This window comes from Calonectris borealis, chromosome 6, assembly GCF_964195595.1.
Source record: "Calonectris borealis chromosome 6, bCalBor7.hap1.2, whole genome shotgun sequence".
NCBI classification, from domain to species: domain Eukaryota; kingdom Metazoa; phylum Chordata; class Aves; order Procellariiformes; family Procellariidae; genus Calonectris; species Calonectris borealis.
Window position 1 is genome coordinate 316701 of NC_134317.1, and position 21492 is coordinate 338192.

At 41.1% G+C, this 21492-nt stretch overlaps 1 protein-coding gene across 1 annotated transcript in view; it reads right to left on the reverse strand.

Annotated features, from left to right (window-relative positions):
* Positions 1 to 21492, reverse strand: part of TANC1 (tetratricopeptide repeat, ankyrin repeat and coiled-coil containing 1) — a 100259-nt gene that overhangs the window by 34848 nt on the left and 43919 nt on the right. Inside the window, exons 4-6 of the mRNA XM_075152602.1 lie at positions 12815 to 12916; positions 7113 to 7234; positions 5469 to 5658 (exon numbers count right to left, since the gene is read on the reverse strand). Of these exons, the coding sequence (XP_075008703.1) occupies positions 5469 to 5658; positions 7113 to 7234; positions 12815 to 12916 (414 nt within the window). The remainder of the gene's footprint in view (positions 1 to 5468; positions 5659 to 7112; positions 7235 to 12814; positions 12917 to 21492) is intronic.

Here is a 21492-nt window from a genome sequence, read left to right on the forward strand (position 1 = left end):
TGTTAAATTTGAGGAATATTATTTATTTAAAAGCTGAACAACACAGCTTCTCAGATTGGGAAAAACACCTGAGAAAGGAGGCAAGAAAATGTTCTGAAGAATCCAGGTGTGTCTTTAGATCTATGTATTTGTGCTGGGGGGGGGGGGGAACCACCACTAAAACATTTATGACTTTATATGAAGAATCTACTACTTCACTAAAACATGTCTCCACTTCTTTTAGAAACTAAAATTCTATAACATATCTTGCAAATTTTTAAACCATTCTGTAAACATGGAAACAACAAAAGCTCATCTAGTGCATCTAGTGCAAGAAGAATATTTAAATGCAGCTTTTTGATAATTCACATTTTTAAAGACTAATATTTTACAAAAAGAATTCAAAATTCAATTCTTTGAAAAAACTTGCACAGTTCTTCCAAAGTTGGGAGGCTTTCCGCAAGCCTACTTATGACCAAACATCCTGTATATTGTGACGCACAAATGATAAAAATTCAATGCTGTTCAGAGATCTAGCTCACCTAAAGTAGATAGTTTAGGATGATAAGCAGCCTGCTCTCACATACCTGGCAAACTAATCTTGATAGAAAGCTTCCAGCAACTGAGCTATGTACTCTCCGTTCTTCAGCACCTACTACATTTCACTGTCAGGAAGAGCATACAAGGCTAGATGCATGTTGATCAGACCCAGTAGAGTATATGAACAAAACTTCAGATTATACTAAACGTAATGGTTTAGGTTTTTAAAGTATTTCCGTGTGCTGCACTATGAAGTAAACCACAGGCTCAAATAAAAACTTTTTGTTTGTTTGTTTCTGATGTCATTATAAACAAAGCAGAAAACATTTAAAAATAATTTCTCAATACTATGTGAAACTTCTCGGCAGTAGGATGTGCTTTTTTTGCTATGAAAATTTCAGATGACGCAAAATAAGCAACATAGAGCTAGACAGATCCTCAGCTAAAAGACAACTAAAGATCACACAGGTGGTTTTGGATGCTGCATTACAGAACAGTAGTTTTCCACTGCTTTAGCGATTCACTTGATGAAACCTCAAACAACACTAACTGCATTATCTAGAGTGCTCCAAACATTCCAGTTTGGTGGCTGAGGGTTATTAGAGTGCATCTTTAATTCCTCAAGATTGTAGTTAATCAAGGCCTCCTGCAATAACTGAAGGTGAGAAGAATTTATACTCCTAAAGACCTACTTGAGTAATGTTTGATAAAACTACACTAATGTGCTCACATAAAAACACTTTGTAAATATGTTTTTTGTATGTTTAATAGTGAAATCACTGTTTCATTTAACATGTTTTCAATACTTACATTAAAGTCTTACAAAATAGCTGAACAACAAATATTTATTAAAGGTTAAGCCAACACTCAATGCATTTTGAACACCTGAACGCAACAGAGGAAAATACAAAATAGGACGAAAGGGCATCAGGATTTTAAAAAAAAAAAAAAAAAATCAACGCCAGTTCAAATAATAATACCTATGTGAACTGTGGGTCCTCCTCAGGCTAAAATTTTAAGTGTTAAAGGTAGATACGTGGTGATTCTACACTCAACTGACCAAATCATTAACTAAAACATTCTGGCGTATTAGACTGCTAACAAAACACAAATGCACTGCAGACTGCTCCTTAGAACTCTGGGGCTTGTCCAGTCAGAAGAAGCACCAAATGTCCTTCTTTCACATCAACTGCACTGCAGCTTCAGCCTTGCAGGATGAGGAGGTACTCATACAACTTTGCATTCTTCCAGCTTAGCCTCACATTCACAAGAAATTTAAGATCTAATGCTTAAATTCAAGAGCTCGTATTCTAAGAAACACCAACAATACAACATAGATTTTAGAGGCAATAGAAGTAAAAGCTTTTCAGGCATTCCATTAACTTTTGCACACAGCTTAGATTGTACTTCCGTATGACAAATTTATTTCCTTTTTATGGTCATGTCAAAAAAATCTAGCTCCTCCTGAAGTATGAAATATTTAAAACTGTGATTCCTCCTGGAGTGAAATATGGCGTAAGGAAACCTTGCTGCTCAGGATTTCCATACTGAAACAGTGGCAAGTATCCAGAAAAACTTACATTTTGGCCAGTAGCCCAGTCTGTTCTCCTACTTAGCTCATTGCTGAAGATTAAAACCTGCCTCCACTACTATTATGTCAAACTCAACAGAAGCAAAGAAGAATTCAACTACAGCAGTAAAACATTAGAAAACTAAAAGAAACCTGAACCATAAATAAAAAAGAGAGAAAGGGAGAAAAAGATTTCCCATCAGAGTCTGCTGGCCCAGAAAACATAGTGGGAGTAGAAATACAATGGAAGCCCACATAAGCATGAAATAGCAAGCTATTTTCACGGTTGGATGAACTCTGTCAAAGACATTAGAAAACATATACTTGCTAAACATAATTTTAAATGCCCATTTACCACTAATAACAAATTTGAACGCACAGACACATTTGTATTTAAAAAATAAAACCACAGGTCATTTATCAGAGAGGTGCCTCTTATTCCCCCTCTTGGTTTCGTGCCTTCATAGATGTAAGGGGTGCTGCCATGGATGGCCAAGGGACAAGGGGTGTCCAAATTCTCCCTGAATTTGAGATATGAATGACAGCTCCACAGAACTGCGGCAGATGATTTTCATACAGTCCCATGATAATGAACTATATACGCTTGACTGAAGGAGCTATACAGGAGTTCCCCACCACCCTCGTATCTTCTCTAGGTTTTTTTCCCCCTGCTCTCACACTCATATGCTTCGCAACTCCACCACCCTCTCTTCTCCCTGTATAATAGAGGACTTATTTTCATGTTTCTCCTATTTTTGAAACTCCTTCCTTTCATTAGTTCAATAAGCAACTTTTATCACTGGGTTCAAAAATGTTTTCTTAAAAATATTAATACTTACAAGGTTATAGAATACATGATGTAGTTGTCATGCCAATATACAATTTTTAAACAAACATGAGGCTAGTTCTGACCTCATTTAGAAGATGGACATACCCATGGAATATTTCAAGCTTGCAAAGTATGGGCAGTAGGTTCGTATCAGTATCTACATTTGTCCACTTGAGAGAAGGGACACTCTCACTCAAGAACAGGTTGAGTGCTCCAGCCTATTACCCTGCCTTTCTAGAAAGAAAGAGGGAACCCAGTCCACTCCAAAATCAGCAGCTGCTTCTATACTCGTGGATGAACTATGCATTACTGATATTGTAAATGTATTTCTTGCAAGACTTCATGAAGTATCTGCATAAGAAATGCATCTTCTGCGACGTTAAACTGCATACACAAAACATGCATGCATCCCCCCCCGGGCTGCAATATCTCACAGAAGAGCTCAGTAAAGCTGGAAGTATGTAATTATTAGAGAAACAGGATCCCTTTTTCCCCTTCTATATCACATACCAGAGAAGCAATTTAGTGTATTAGTCATGCCAATTTTTATATTCATATGGATGCAACTCTCACTGATATAAACAAAAGTTGCATGCAAAACAGTGTGCAGTCCTTAAACTTAAACTTTTTTGTGAAGTCAACTAAGTTTTTCAGAGAACTGACTCTATTAAATAACTACTCTGTTAAAATATCAAGTAACTACTCTATTAAAAAAACCAAAACCCCTATAAAACATTTTAAACAAGGAAATGACTAAGGTATACTGACAGATAAATATTTTTTGCAACAAGAGGCATTACTGTTCCTTCTAGTCATATATTGCTGTATTTTTGTTTTATACTTGCATCAGTGTAATCAAAACAGAAAACCCTAAATTCTGACAAAACCTATAACTAATGTACTCTGTTCTCAAGTCAGGCAATGACTGAAATCTGTGAACCCAGAGCAGCACTTCTGATATACCCTTTCCTTTACATCAAAACATTAATGCTACCAGAAAACTAGATCTTAGACAAATTTGACCATGGACAACGGCTTTTATCAATCTACTACGGAACAAGTTCACAAAATCATTTTCTAAAACTGAAGTACTTAAGCGTTATATAAATGAGTCTTTTGATCCACGATGAACATCTCTTTTAGGGTAATTGATCAGCAAAAATAATATTATGTCTTAACTTATGATTATTAATTACTTCATGTTAAAATAAAATGCAAGAATATCTATAAAGTCAGAGTGAAGTGTTATCAACTGCGTTATGAAAACATGTATTATCACTACTTCTTGGCAAGTACTACACCAATGATCATCATGGTAGTATTCATAATGGCAGGCAGAGACCACTTTCACTTGGAATTCGTTCTATAAAAAAAGTTGTAAATAAAAAAGCACTAAGTTCACAGTCAAAGACAATGACATATCTTAAGTTTACTTTGTCAAATCTAGGCATTTAAGATTTAGAATTGCTTCCTTTTTTCAGCCTCCCCAAATTTAGTCCACCAGCTAGACTTAAATAAAACTGAAAGCTCACTTTTGTATACTGAGAAAGCATCAGGTTAGGGGGCATTTTGTGCTTTGTTTTTGTTGGTAAGCGTAACAGCTGTTACAAAATCAATTTTAAAAGGGGTCTATTGGTTAAGCAGTCAGCATTTAAAAAAAAATTTGACTAAACCAATAAAGAAGAATAAACCTTCCTATAACAGTCTACAACACCATGAAAAATATGCTTTTTACATCTTAGTCTGACCTTCCAGAAAATAACATTAAAGCATCCAGCTGGGCGCCCAAAGGTATGGGTAGAGAGCGGCACAGACAAAGACCCATTAGGGCAGAGAGCAGAAATAGGGAAGACGGCACAAACGAGGCAGCAAAGAATTTAGATCTTTTCTTTAGTACTGAACAGACTTACTGAAATATTCAGCTAGTTGGTAAAAGGAGCTATGTAACAGTTGGTCTGTGATGGTAGCTACCTCTCCAGAGGTAACTGACTCCGCATAGGAGATGCCTGTATTGCCTCAGTTCAGTCTTCTGTTCAGCGGAGGATCACACAATTTCACCTCTTCCATGATGCCCCATTGTAGCTTCATTTTTATGCCAATTACTCAAAAGTTTGCACTGTTTTTAAACAGCTTAGGTTATTCTCATAAGAAGGAGCATCAATTATTTTTTCCTCAGCTGGAAATTAAACCACCTTCAAGCTATGCTGTGCTTCACTGTTGTGAAACGCGTTGTAGAGACATACATAACGGAAAAGGAAAAAGGTAGAAGAAAATAGGAAATGGAGCGAAACAGAGGAAATTAACGATTTTAAAGGAGAACATGGAGAAATTAGAACTGCACCAGGAAAACAAAAGAAGAAAAATGCACACCTAACAACAGCAACTGTTATAGTCAAAGAATATGATTTCAATCTTTCAAGTACAGAGGATTTGAAATGGGATCCATGGAGAGCATAAAATCGAACACAACAGCATGAAGCAGCTATTCAGACTTGTACTATTAAGAGAAGATTAATTTCTATTAATTGCATTACTAACTAAGATGCTTACCTATAATTCCACTGTCCTTGCTCTCCAGGGTGGAGCTAGGGCTGCTGATGGTTCCACAGGGACTACCTTTGTTAGCTGCTGTTTTGCCCACACAGCTGTTGAGAGTTGAGCAGGGACTGTCAGTGCTAGGAGATGTAGTGCTGCTTGTGAGGGTGGAACACGGACTTACTCCTTCACTGGCTACCGTACACTGCGATGTGAAGAAAATGAATAGTTATGGTACAGGAGGCAGTACGCTATTGTGCTGAAAATCAGAAACATCAAGATGAAGGGGAATAAGAACAAAGCAAAGAGGCCATTTTTCAAGCAAAAACTTCAAGAAGCGGAAGCTTTATCTTGATTAGGAACCTCACCGACATGTTTTCAGATTGCCCTTAAAAAGTGACTTTTGAAGAAAAAAGGGAATTTCACAGTTCAGTGGAAGAGTTGCAGTGAGGCAACTACGTTCTCTATTAAACGTTTTACTGCATACTCCTCCCCTCTGCTCCTAGTATTTGTTCTTTGGGTTAAAAACACTAGAACTGCAGTTTTATTCACATTTCACTATCATAGAATCACAGAATGGTTTGGGTTGGAAGGGACCTCAAAAACCATCCAGTTCCAACCCCCTGCCGTGGGCAGGGACACCTTCCACTAGACCAGGTGGCTCAAAGCCCCGTCCAACCTGACCTTGAACACTTCCAGGGAGGGGGCATCCACGACTTCTCCGGGCAACCTCTTCCAGTGTCTCACCAACCTCATAGTGAAGAATTTCTTCTTTATCTAATCTAAATCTACCCTCTTTCAGTGTTAGGCCATTACCCCTTGTCCTATCACTACGTGCCGTGTAAAAAGTCCCTCTCCAGCTTTCTTGTAGGCCTCCGTCAGGTACTGGAAGGCCGCAATCAGGTCTCCCTGGAGCCTTCTCTTCTCCAGCCTGAACAACCCCAGCTCTCTCAGCCTGTCCTCACAGGAGAGGTGCTCCAGCCCGCTGATCATCTTCGTGGCCCTCCTCCGGACCTGCTCTACAGGTCAATCAATGAAACCCAAACTGATGCACTAAGATTTATGAAGCCTAGGACTAAAAGTGGAGAGAGGAAGGGGAAGAAAGAGAGACTGGTAGTTACTGTGCAGTTTTGGTTAGCAGATGAGTTTCATATGGGTAGCAGCTGCTTGCTTCTCCCCAATTCCTCTACTCCCAAATGACAGAGAAAGACTGTCAAATGGAAGTGAACTTCTCAGGAAAAAACAAACACACACGCCCCAAAAAGCATGCTCCTGTTTTAACAAACCACTGACATTTTCCATTCTCATAAATCACTGAGAAGAGAAGGAAAAAAAAGTTCCTCCTAAATACTAAAATAAGGCAGAGAGAACCCTAGAAGCTATTCACATTCATAGTAGATTAGATTTGACTTATAGAAATTATGAGGAGTCTATTCTTTTTTTTTTTTTTTTAAAGAATGCAAGATCACCTCACAATTTCAAAACAAACACACACACACTTGTTATAATTAATTTCCAATTCTATTACCATATGTCTATTAAAATGGATTATATTTTGGTAAGTATCAAGTAACTGCAACTAGCAAATAGAGGAAATAACATTAGTCCTCTCAGAAACAGGATGAACGTTAAATATATTATTATTTTCCATTATCCTACCATGACTTCATTTTTCTCTTCTATGTGAGCAGAAGTTGGGATCCCTTCTCCCAGTAAAAATCCCAATCTTGTCATCAATTCTTGTGCTGCAGGAGAACAGCTCGAGTCTTTATCAGGCTTTGCTTTGGAGTGGGGGGGAAAAAGTTGGTGAAGATTAGAGTCTTATATTTGGAAACTGTTACAAGAGGTAGAAAAAGTACAATCAAATGTAAACACCACTTCTTCTGTCAGCAATATATCTAATAGAGAAGCTAATGCCACTTAAACTTTTTGTCCATTAGATTTTAAATTGTTGGTGGGTCTTGGATCCTCTGCATATCTGCACAAATCTACGGGAGGAAAAAACCCACCCTGCCAGTCAAAACACAAACGGTTAAGTGCAACCAGTTTATCACTGGACATGTGATCGATGTGATTATTCTCCTAACAGCAGCATTAAACTCAATGCCATCAAAGCTCAGTTGCAGACTGAAATTCTTTTTCAGTAATTTTTTTTTATAGTTTTCTATAATATTAAAAACGTGAAAAGTAGAGGTTAATAATAGATATTTTGTAATCTCACAGTTAACACTACAACTAATACCATACATTTCTGTTGCGCTTGCTATGCAAAGGATGTGACACCAGTTGTAGATGTCCCAGCTTTTCCGGTTGCAAAAATATTTCATTTTATCAGTACAGTGCTTTAAAATGTCTTCTGGTGTCCAACAGATATAATGAGACAAAGTTCAAAATGAGGCAACCTCCAACAAAAACAGCCAATCACAGATGTGCTTAAGGAAACCCCAGCTGCTAATATAATCTCAGGAACCAGCATCTTCTGCCATTTTCTTTCTTTGATGCCAACAGTTTGGCATCACCTACCAACCTGTAATGCTCTTCCCTAGCAGAAACATTTATTTCTTTTGTCCATTAAAAAAAGAATAATATGTAGGCCTGCCCCATCCTCAGGTATAAACAGTCCCCCAATTAAGGAGCCTCACCTCGCCCCTCTGAGAAATAGCTCACAGCAGGAATTCTCAGCTACAGAACTGCTGGCTGCAGTAGCTGCCACCCGACCCTGCAAAGAGGGAAAAAAGCAGGAGCGCCCCTACTGCTACTTCCCAATCAGCGCTGTCTGGGCAAGGCACTGAGCTTCTGGATGTCACCCCCCACACCTGGAAGACAGTAGGGACATCCGAAGAGTTTTATCAGTTTAAAATTCGGAGACTTCTTGCAGCAAAAGTTCCTAATTGATAAGGAGTGCCTCAGAGGAAAGAGTGAAGAAAGTGAGAGAGATGTAAGCATATGGACTTACTGACGAAGTTTAAAAGAGGACAGTGTCCTGGTTTCAGCTGGGATGGATTGATTTCCTTCCTATTAACTGGTATAGTGCTGTGTTTTGGATGTAGTGTGAGAATAATGTTGATGACACACTGATGGTTTGGTTGTTGCTAGGTAATGTTTACGCTGGTCAAGGAGTTTTCATCTTCCCATGCCCTGCCAGATGTGCAGGGGGCTGGGAGGGAGCATGGCCAGGACGGCTGGCCCAGCTGGCCAATGGGCTATTCCATACCATATGACGTCATGCTCAGCATATAAGGCTGGGTGAAGAAGGGGGGGGGACGTTCGGCGTGATGGCGTTTGTCTTCCCAAGTCACCATTACGTGTGATGGAGCCCTGCTTTCCTGGAGATGGCTGAACACCTGCCTGCCCATGGGAAGTGGTGAATGGATTCCTTGTTGGGCTTTGCTTGCGCACGCGGCTTTTGCTTTCCCTATTAAACTGTCTTTATCTCAGCCCACGCATTTTCTCACTTTTACCCTTCTGATTCTCTCCCCCATCCCACCGGGGGGAGTGAGGGAGCGGCTGGGTGGGGCTCAGTTGCCAGCTGGGGTTAAACCATGACAGTCCTTTTTGGCGCCCAACGTGGGGCTCGAAGGGTTCGAGATAACGACAGGTTAGATTGGAATGTGCTACATCGAATTTATAGCTGTTATTGCTGTTTAGCTATTAATTGGCAGGCTCCTGTGCTTGCCATGGGGCTTGCTTGCCTTACTGCATACTAGAGGCTAGTGCTCGTTAGTGGCTGCTTTGTGCTGTCGCTGCTGATCACCTCACTGTGCTGTGCCTGGGAACACGTTGGTAACAGCAATGGGGACGCGCCTGGGCTGGCAGAGGGCCAGGGCATGGCTGCTGCTTCTGTGCTGCTGCGCTGGACAGGCTGGAACTCCGGTGTGAACTCGAGCCGAAGGGACTGTGACCTGTGGATGAGTCCATGGGGGAGCAGGACACCCCGAGGCGTCTGTGACCGAGGATAAGCCCATGCCCAAGCAGGTACATCTCGAAGCGTCTGTGGCCGTGATTATGTCTGTGCCGCAGCAGGTATACCTCTGAAGGGATTCTGGCCTAAGGACAAGTCCACGCTGGAGAAGGTACACCTCGAAGCGTCTGTGGCTGTGGATAAGTCCATGCTGCAGCAGGTACACCTTGAAGCGTCAGTGGCTGTGCATGAGGCCATGCTGGAGCACCTCGAAGCGTGTGGCCGTGGATAAGCCCATGACAGGGGAGGTACACCCCTGGAGAGACTGCAGCCATGGGTAAGGCCATGTCGGAGCAGGTTTACTTCTGAAGGGACTGTGGCTGTGGTGAAGGCCACACTGGAGCCGGTGCCCCTCGAAGCGACTGTGGCTGTGGACAAGCCTGTGCCGCAGCAGGTATGGCCCTGGAGAGACTGTGGCTCACAGGCAAGGCTCCACTTGGAGCAGGCACACCCTAAGGGACTGCAGTCTGTGGGTAAGTCCAAGCCGGAGCAGGGCAAGGGGAGGAGTTCATTGCAATGTTAAACCCTATGGTCTGGCCCAAAGGGACCAGGGGTGGAGATTGTAATGGATATACCTTTAAATTGTTGTAACCCGTGATTTAAGTTGCATGTTATAGGAATTACTATAGCAGGAACCACCTGAACCAATGGAGGACAAGCTTTACAAGAAGCAGCGCAGGTGCAGCAGTGACTGGACCTGAGCCGGCTTTGGTGCCCAGTAACTCCACGCAACGCACCACCTCTGCTGACCTGAGTGACCACCATAACAGATGGAGCCCCAAGTCATGGACTAAATGAACGCAGTGGGCATTTTGTGGACATTTATGGATATTTTATGGACATTTCACAGGGGTGGTCCATAGACTAAGGGAATGATATCTGTGATTATATCAAAGGATGGGAAGGGGGATGGTGGGTAATGAGAATGTATGGGATAGCGTAGGACCTGAGCATGATGTAAATGGTATGGAATAAGGGGTGGATACTGTCCTGGTTTCAGCTGGGATGGATTGATTTCCTTCCTATTAACTGGTGTAGTGCTGTGTTTTGGATGTAGTGTGAGAATAATGTTGATGACACACTGATGGTTTGGTTGTTGCTAGGTAATGTTTACGCTGGTCAAGGAGTTTTCATCTTCCCATGCCCTGCCAGATGTGCAGGGGGCTGGGAGGGAGCATGGCCAGGACGGCTGGCCCAGCTGGCCAATGGGCTATTCCATACCATATGATGTCATGCTCAGCATATAAGGCTGGGTGAAGAAGGGGGGGGGACGTTCGGCGTGATGGCATTTGTCTTCCCAAGTCACCGTTACGCATGATGGAGCCCTGCTTTCCTGGAGATGGCTGAACACCCGCCTGCCGATGGGAAGGAGTGAATGGATTCCTTGTTGTGCTTTGCTTTCCCTATTAAACTGTCTTTATCTCAGCCCACGTGTTTTCTCACTTTTACCCTTCTGATTCTCTCCCCCATCCCACCGGGGGGAGTGAGGGAGCGGCTGGGTGGGGCTCAGTTGCCAGCTGGGGTCAAACCACGACAGACAGAGAAGCCTCTCAGCTGCGCTACCTTCCACACTATCAACAAGCAGAGCAGGGAGTGGGGGGAAAGGGGAAGTGAAGCAGAAAAGAAAAGAAAAAAAGAAAGGCTGAATTGCCCCTTTTACTTCAGTCTTTCCTTTATGGTTTCACACCAAATGAGTGTCGGGACAGTATTTACTCTTCATGAAGAGCATACGGTATCTAACTACGAGACACAGCTGACATTCAGTGGTATTTGCAATAAACAGCACATTTTACCCCAAGCTGCAGAGTGTAAGAAAAACATAGAAAACAACGATTTTAACTGAACAGCTTGACCAGTAAGCATTACCTCAACAATATTTCAATTTATGAGTGACATAAAACCCATGGTTTGCAAACATGAGTAGTTTACTAGTCAACCATTCTTCTTTATTTCACTCCAGCTCAATGCCTACTTGAACGCACATATTTCTTAATTTTGTGGACAGCGTAAGATCGAATTATCTGATTCTCGCTTAATCCCAAAAGGAAGAAGTCTATGAAACGGTGTCTTTTTTGAAAGGAGATAGCAAAAGTTTTTGTATCTCAGAATATTTTGCAAATTGACAGTTCTTAGAATATTTGACTGGAAAATATATTTTCTCTGTAAAATTGTCATTTTGAGGATTACGAGTAATCTTTAAAATTACAATCCTAGAAATTACAGAGTTCATGAAATCAACATCTTCATTCTTCTATCAAAGTTACAATACCCTATTATTATTATATTTAAATTTTGGTCTTCGACATGCCTGAGTAAATGTTAGGCATAGTACCAAATTCAGTTCAGCAACAGAGATAAAAGCCAAGAGTCTAAGGTGTTCAACTCAGCAACCACTGTTTACTCCTTAAACACTAGAGTTTAATTTTGACCCTCAGCAGTCTCACGGTCTGGGAGTACAACTCTGTGAAGAGGAGGATCATCATGAGATGGTCACTTTCAGATTAGGGAGATGAGGACTACATGCTCTCCCCGCTGTGAAGATGGAGGCACAAGAGCGACCAGGGTAACTATAACATATCAAATAGGGCATACAGAAGAAGACGGTGAAAACAATTACAATGAGTTCTATTTTCACTAGTAAGTATCAAAAATAAGGGGCTTTTTTTAAAAAGAAAACATTGGCTTTTAAAACTGTAGTTTCCTTCAAAATTGAAGCAAAAGGAAAACAAAAAATTGTTCAGCTGCAACCTCATCAGGTACATGCAATGAATTTAATGAGGTCAGTTAAACTGAAAAATTAATCTAACAATACAAGGCATATGCAATCCATGTTACAGTGCATATAGTCATATACCATATACCAACATATGGGTCATTTTGCTTTGACCATGACATTCACTGTCAAAGCCACACTCTGTTTTGCACTAGTCAAATTTAACGAACACGAAACTTTCCAAGAATACCAATTAATTTTAGGGAGGTAGCTTTTCCCAGCTTTGCCAACACAGGAGTCTACTGTTACTGCCTTCTTACTTAGCAAGCTTTTACAAAATTTCTAAAATGAAGCATTGTACCCCGTGCAGAGCTACACACTTAGAATCAACTTACATTAAAAACAAGTTCGGAAAAATTCTAGTAGGCCTTTGGCATATCTAGCAATCAGAACCACTTGGACATCATTTTGCCTGCAGTACATGAATTGCTAGAAGAATTGAGACAGTTATAAAGATCGCGTAAGTATAATGGCAAGCATCTCCTCCTTACCACAAGCACGTTAAATCTGCAAAACATTTTTACAAATAAAGAATCAGATTTCCTTATTATGCAGGCTCCTTTGTATCACTCTGCCTGAAATGAACAGCTGTTCTACCAAATAAAGTATCACTGAACAGACTCTTACCATTTTGACTGGATTCTCCTTGCTCTGATCCTTTTCTCAGTGGTAGAGCTGCCTCACCTGGCACTCTAGGACTTTCCACATACTTGGGCTTCCTGATCGGACCTGCAATGGGGATAAGCTGAGTGCATCTAATTTTTTCCAGATGGACCACAAGTTTCATATGTACAGTGTCTATCCTCTGCGATGCAAAAAAAGCAGAGGAATTATTTCTTACACACACAGCTGCTACCGTAAAGACTAGCGAGCTGCTGCACTTCCACTCTTGTGAGAAAGAAACACTCTCTTTGGGCTTTCTGGAATGCAAAGCCTGCCGGAAAACAAAACCAGTCTGCCTGCTGTGGCAAACCTGAAAAAGTTTCCTGTACGTGTAAAGTGAGGGACTTTTTCATGTTCAAACTCAGACAACTTTTAATAGGCCTCCTCCGTCAGAGCTTTTATTTCCATTATAACAGGAAGATAATTTTGTTACCAGCACCTTTGAAGCTAGGACAAAAAGACGACAGGCAGACAGCTTGCAACATTCACACACTAAATTCAAACCCAAGCAGCTTTATATTACAGTGTACTTTTTCCAAATACTGACACATGCCCTGATCTTAAGGAATGGTGAAGATGAGTTCGAAAAACAAAAGAAAACATTAGTGACTACTAATGGTTTCTGGTTTCATTAAACAGTAGCATTCCCAGTTCACGTACATACTAAGTTCAAACATACCACCTTCAGTATTACGAAGAACTGTGTATTCACACACACACACACTTTTCAAAAAGTAAACTGATTCACTCTTTACTCTCACTTTTAGCTTCATGCTTTGGTGTCATGATCCTGCTCAGGATCCTATTCTTTGCTAAATATGGTTTAGTAGCAACCACAGGAAATGTTAACTACACAACTTATCTAACAGAAGGGGAACGATGCTGCCCTCTAAAGGTTTACCAGAAAAAGTATACAGGTACTACTGAATCAACAAACATCTGCTTGCAGTACAAACACAGGGTGAGATTCTGATCTTAGTTCAGCAACTGATAGTACTGGCAGGTAGACTGCTCCGCTGATGCACAATACATAGTAGAACTGAAACTCCACATCCTGAAAAATACGTCAACAGAATTTTATATCAACAAAGGCATTTGCAACACAGAGTTTTGGAAAAGCATGAACAGGGAAACTTGCAAAGTTACACACTGGAAAGCTAGGATATTTAAATGGCATGCGGAACGGAAACATCATCATCAGTGGTAGTGAAAACTCAAATCCAAATTCTTGTCCCAAATTTTCATTAAGACAATCTCAATTTCTTGTAATATGTGTAACAAAGCCACTTGAAACTTTCAAAGTTTTAGTGAGCTTCAGGTGTGGTAGGTGATTCCAATCTTTCATCCGGAAGAACCTAAATATTAGCTGGAAGTCCCCAGAAACACAGTCAGTTGCTGGGCTTAACAAAATACTAAACCAGAGGTATTTCTGTGGATTTCCCCAGCTTTCCCTTCTTATTTAAATACAGCCTCTTGTTATATTACAGAGCTACGCTCTCAGGTTCTCTCTATCATGTAACATCATCGTAAGAGTAGGAAAGGAAGTCTCCTCGCTTGAAAATATGTCCGACATGCTGCAGCCAAATGATTTTTAAATACGTACATAAGGCCACAGTGACAAAGCACAAGACAAAACCATTCTACTGGCAGCATTCCACTTTTGCATCTTAAAATCACAGAATCATTAAGGTTGGAAAAGACCTCTAAGATCATCGAGTCCAACCGTCAACCCAACCCTCCCATGCCCACTATACCATGTCCCTAAGCGCCTCATCTACACATCTTTTAAATACTTCCAGGGATGGTGACTCCACCACTTCCCTGGGCAGCCTGGTCCAAGGCCTGACCGCTCTTTCAGTAAAGAAATTTCTCCTAATGTCCAAAATCTTGCATGTTTGTATATTACTCTTACTATTTCATTCATAATAATAATAAAATCAGAGTCTCAAAAGCAAGCATGCACAAATTGGCATATTTCATGAAGAACGTTTCTTGTGACACTCCACAGAATCCTGAACTTACAGTTACATGATCACATTTTTTTTCTTTCCTTTTTTTCTTTTTTTTTTTTTTTTTTTTTTTAAAATCAAAGAACCTCAAAGCTGAATTTTGTCAAATTCCAATGGGAGAAGCTGAAATGCTGGAACCCAACTCAAATACTGTATTATATGTACACTCCTAAGTGCTAGATTACATTATATATCCCGGGAAAGAAGAAAATGCAACCACAAAATGGCAGCAGTATTTTATTTTGGAAACTCCAAAAAGTGAATGTTTTTCACCTTTGACCAATTCAGTAAAAAAGGTGTAACACCAAACATGCACCTCTAACGAACACTCCAAAGGTTTATGGAAAGGGCTGTGATGAATGCAGAGGTAGTACTAGATATCAGAGAATCAGACCAGAAAGAAGTTAATAACTTTGTCTTTAAGCTATTCAAATTCTTTAACCCAGAATTGTTTGAAAAGATGCGGTCACTGGAACAAGCTTCCCCGGGAAGTGTTCAAGGCACCAAACCTGTCAGAGTTCAAGGAGTGTCTGGACAATGCTCTTAGTCATATGGTTTAGTTTCAGGTAGTCCTGCAAGGAGCAGGGAGTTGGACTCGATGATTCTTATGGGTCCCTTCCAACTCGAGATATTCTATGATTCTAAGAAGGCAGAGAAAGTACTGGAACCTCATACTGAACAACAAAAAAGAGAAAAACCCTTGAGCCCCAATGATCCCAGTTTGTCCCCATCTAACTAAAAGAAGTCAGAGCAGTACAAAAATATTCATGTAAGTGCAATTAAATAGCATTTAAGCACTACAAAAGGAATCTTCGACAGTTTGAAATACCGGCTGTCAGCAGAGGAAGGACTGGCTGCTAGGACTGCCACGCTGTCTGGTGAAGCTCTTCCAGATCCTGGAATGAGAGGTTTCCCCACAAACTGTCCTTCCACCCTACCCACTCCAAACTGTCCTTACAGGAACCCAGGTCCCAGCCCAAGGCTCTCCGTCACAGCCACACTTCCTCACACAATCTCAGTGCAACTCGATTCCCCAGCCAGGCTCAGTTTCTCTACTTCCCTACTCCTCTCCCCTGAGGAAGCTTTTCTCCCCTTGCTTTCTTACTGCATCCCTCTCTTGCTTTCCCAGTACATTTCACTCTGCAGTTTAAGTTCAGTGGAAGAGACACCAGACCTTCTCACAGCAGGGTCTTGGTCTTCATCTTAAGCACTAACAATTATCAACACTATGCTGTACATGCCTTGTTTCCCAGATCCTTCACCTGCTCAAATGCATTACAGTTTCCAAGTTACATATTTTGTTTATAACCCAGAATTAAAACTACTTTCAGAAGTCTTTTTTAAAAGCACTTACCAAATAGAAAGTCTAAGGCTACAGTGACTTCATCTTCAAGTCATGCCAATCTTTGGCTTTCAAAAAACATTCCTTTTAGATCCTTTATTTAATCAAATTTATGATAGACTTGAAATCAAATCAAGATCTCAGCCAAGTGTCTTCCCGGGTCAGACTGGGTAAGTTTGCATTGACATGCTTTTAGGCAACTGAAGCTCTAGAATCAAGATGTGTTTCCAAGCTCCACTCTTCATCGGTAATAAGCCCATACTGAAAGCAGGTGATGAATTCAAGTACTAATATATTTCTTATATCTCTCAATAATAAACTACTAACAAGGCTACCTGAATTTTTTTTCTTGTTTGTTCATTTTTTTTCCACAAACAGAAAACAATCAAGAAAACAATACACATATGCAAAACCAATAAGCCTTTTAAGAAACAGACCTACAACTGCTGCAGAACATGGATTTTATTATTACGAAATTTTGCAATTTTCAAGTCGTTTCACTTCCTGACTCTGCCCGTTGCAGATCTAGGAACTGGGTGATGGAAGGCCTTTTGCAAACAGTTTAACTTACAGTTAATGAGGAGTGAAACAGCAGCAGGCCAAGAAATGCTGCCATCCAGGATTTGAGTCCCAGTTACTTCCACGTCCGCGCTGTAACTGCGGAGTGCCAGAACTCTGGATCTGAGCACTGACCAGTGCCTCCAAAGAAGGCCAGAGCTGAAGCCAGGAAGCTCCAAGAAAGCTAGAGGCATTTGCATATGAACCACGGGCAGTTCACAACACACCTTTGGAGCAACAGCTAGCTATGCTACCAGGTAAACATGTCCTCCACGTCCCATCCTCTCCTCTAAACTGAACTGCCTGTTCACCAGCTGAATGAATTCAGTCCTTCCTCCCCTCAGGATGTCTTCCACCAGCAACGAAGAAAGCAGCTGTGCCCAGTCACCCACTGCTGGCAGTGCCTATTTGCCTCTGCCCTGGGGACCTGCTCACTGAAGGAAGACAGGACGTTCTACAGGGTCCTATGAAGGAACAGTGCAGTGACGTTTATGTAGAGCATCTGTAAAATAAGGAAAATACCCCACAAGTCCAAGTTTTATCACGCTATTTTGTGCGCTCCCAGTATCATTGGTAAAGATGACAAAATTGTGGGCATGATTTTCAACCTTCCCTGACTTAATCATTACAATCACAGTAGTATTCTGGTATCTGGTTAGAGAATGACTGACTCGGCACAAAACACATGTTAATGAATCCGATGTCCTAACGGTTCATAAGCCCACACAGTGATTTTACAGGCCTATGATACGCCCATTTTTAACCAAAGTATCTTCATGAGTTTTGCCTGCTACAATCTTAAAGGAATCTTTAAAGAGCAATGTTTTTGCTGGAAGCACTTAATATTCATAACATAGCTTACACAAATTTCACATAAAAGTCAAAACTGATATTAAAAGGGTTTTTAAATTACAGTTCGTAGTCTTTCAATCCCTTAAGCTTATAGAATAACACATTAGATACTGTTTGACTGAGAAATCATGCATTTTAAAAAGAAAGGAGTGAAAAAAGATTTCAGGTAAGTATTCTTTTATGTAGGAACTATAATGTCATGAATGAAATGCCAGATTGAAAAGCTGATTTTACAAGTATAACCTCATCAGTTAGAAGATTTATATAACAAGCTCAGTTCCCTCATTTCCCAAGGAAACCAAGCTAAAAAAACAGAGAAAGGGGCTTAGTTATCAAGCTATTAAGCAAGATATTTCCTTCCCACAAAAGTTCACAAACTTATCAAGTAGAAGCATTAAGTCTCATGACACAAAAGAGTTCCAGCAGATAAAAGTAAAAGGCTACTAGTAAATTCCCAAATAATTGTAAGAGTAATTTTTCACTATTTCTGAAGCCAACATTTGTCAATCGTGACCATGCCTCAGTGTCTACAGCTACTTATTCTTTTAGTATACATGGGCAGCTATAACTGCATCCATAGATCTACGGATGCTACTGCAGCTTTTGACGAGTGATGACTTCTAATTAGTTTTAAAACAAGATTTCAAGAAAGCAATGAAGGATACGGCTAGCACCTTTCCTTGCCAAAGGTAGAGTTTTCAAAACAAACAAAAAATGTGAATGTCCCATTAAACACCACCGCCACATCCTCAACAACAACAACAACAAAACAGTTTTAAAAAAAAATAGCCTATAACGTACTGGCATCGGAGAAAAAATGACCAAAAAACCCCAAAACAACAAACAACAAAATAGGCACAAACTGAGTTTCAGCCCTAGTGGATAACCACCTCATGGTGCTACTGCCCTGCTAAGTGCTACTGTGCCACTGCAGCCCTTCAGGTCTCACCCTTCTCCTCTCACACCAGTAACAAAAGTAGTACTTACCTACCTACCTCACTTGAAAGTGCTTGCAGTATTTGGATAAAACAGAATTGGCTTGCCAGTTATTCTTAGCATGTGGTGTGCAAGTTGCACACTGCAAACAACTCCAGCAGGCTGGCTTCCCTCCTCTTCCTCCTTATTGCTAGTATAAAACTTCAGGCTTTCAACTTTTCCTCCTTCTTCTGGTCTGCAATCTCCCTCACTAACAAAGTAAACCCCATTCAGAAAGCACTGGAGAGAGACTGCAGGACTGATGCTAACTATACCACACCACCCTTGAGAAGGTGGTTTTCTTGTCTCCAATTTGGGTCTTCAAATAGCATCCTTTACTTGGCTCAAAACTCAAGGGCACGCCAAAGTTCTCCGAGACATCCCACACTTTGTTTATTAAAACAACCACAGTACATTTAGGCTACGACACTTGCAGTCGTACAAAGCGTCCCATCCTTCCTTTTGGCAGCAGTCGCAGATGCTACATTAAGCCTCTGAAAACGACGCTGATTTCTTGCTCATTTTCACGAGTACCGTAAGGCTGACGACTGCTTTTAAAGACAAGTTGCAACTCTCTCCATTTCGGCCCTAGGCTCCCCCGGGTAACACGCGGCCCCACCACGCTGCAGCTGACCTGAAAAAGCGTGGCCTGCCACATCACCGGCCGACATACATTATGCCCCAGGTATGACCTGGTTCTACAAGAGCGCTGAGGCATTTCATTATTGCACCTACCTGTTCTTTCAGATTTCCACCTAAAAGTGGAATATGGGAATATGGTGATAACCTAATTTTCAGCTAAGAAATACTGGGCAGGGAATGTAAGTCATATATGAACATGTGTTTTTATCTCTACCTAGAGACTATGAGATGATGACATTTTTTAAAATAAAAGATAGCTTAGTTACCAGCTATCACCAGAGGGTGCTCTTTCAATGCTATTTCATAAGGAAAATAAGGGGCATTGGCCCTGGTGAAAGCAGCTAAAAATACATTCCTTTGAAAGAAAATCACATTCTTTAAGGAGACAATAGTCCAAATCTGTCATTTGTAAGCAGAAGTATAATTAGATGTATCAAAGTTGAGCAACAAAAAGCAACCATTCTAAAAGAACCAGAACAACATGTAGCAGTCATGTAAAATAGACCAGAATGGAAATATCTTCGGGATATATTTTTAACACTCGCACTTTAAGCTGTGGAGGAGACCCGTTATTGAATTTTCTTCCTCACAAACTAATGTGGAAGTGACTTACAGTACTTGCAAATCTGATACACAACATTGCAATAACTAGGAAAATTCATGGTGAGTTTATTTTCATGCACTAATCTAGAATAGGACACATGAATTAACCCGTGGATGAAAAAGGACCCATTTAAATGTGAACTGTATCTGCACAGTGGAAGCTCTTTTCCAAAAGTGTAAGATGGCTGAATCAGGTCTGATAAAAGGTTCATCTGGGACAGTATTTTATCAGCAGCAAACAGCAGAGAATAATCTAAGTTAGGGAAAACATACTTCCCTAATACACTTTTCCTGACTTGTGTTAAGTGGCTTATCGTTTCCTGAGTCAGAAGTGGTCACTTTCTATTTAAGAGTTCTAGATGGATTTTCCTTCCAAGAATTTATCCCAGCTTTTCTTTAACAATCTGCACCATCCACAAGTTAACCCAACATTGCATGAAATAGTAATCACAGAATCACAGAATCATTAAGGTTGGAAGAGACCTCTACGATCATCGAGCCCAACCATCAGCCCAACCCCCCCATGCCCACTACACCATGTCCCTAAGGGCCTCATCTGCACGTCTTTTAAATACCTCCAGGGACGGTGACTCCACCACTTCCCTGGGCAGCCTGTTCCAAGGCCTGACCACTCTTTCAGTAAGGAAATTTCTCCTAATGTCCAGTCTAAACCTCCCTTGGCGCAACTTGAGGCCGTTTCTTCTCGTCCTGTCACTTGTTACTTGGGAGAAGAGACCAACCCCCACCTGGCTACAACCTCCTTTCAGGCAGTTGTAGAGCGCGATGAGGTCTCCCCTCAGCCTCCTCTTCTCCAGGCTGAACACCCCCAGTTCCCTCAGCCGCTCCCCATCAGACTTGTGCTCCAGGCCCTTCACCAGCTTCGTTGCCCTCCTCTGGACACGCTCCAGCACCTCCATGTCCTTCTTGGAGTGAGGGGCCCAACACTGAACACAGGATTCGAGGTGCGGCCTCACCAGTGCCCAGTACAGGGGCACGATCACCTCCCTGCTCCTGCTGGCCACACTATTTCTGGTACAGAATCATACTGTCTTGTTTTCCCACCAATTTCTTGCAGGCAGAAAAATACCAGCCAAATCTATTTAAATAATTTCTCCTTCAGAGCCATTCCACACCTTTAGTCATTCCTGCAGCCCTTCTCTAGCTCTCTCCTAGCTCTATTGTAGAATTTTAAAGTTGGTATTACCAGAGCTACACCAGTATCTTCCTGAGGTAGACAAATAAAATTCCATAACGATACTTTATTCTCCTAGGAATTTTTAATGCTTTTTTTGACTGCAGAAGAGCTGATTTTCCACAAGATTATTGTAACTTGTGCATCTTCTTCCTAATCCTCTGAACTGGCTTTTCCTCCCATCAGCGTTAAATGAATCTGTATCTGCACTGATACTGGGGATTGCCCCAACCCAGGTGCAGGACCTTGCACTTGGATAGCTTACTGCATGCAAGGGGAACTGCCTCCCAGTGTTCTCAAGATCGGTGCACAACACTGAAGCCTTAGGTGAAACCAGTTCTCTTACCTAGCCTAGTCTCAAGTATCAGGGATGCTGATTAATTTGTTTATTAATTAAACATTTTAATTAAAGTTTAATTTAAAAACTAAAAGTTCTATTGCACATTTATGGAAGATTCTTCCAGCAGTC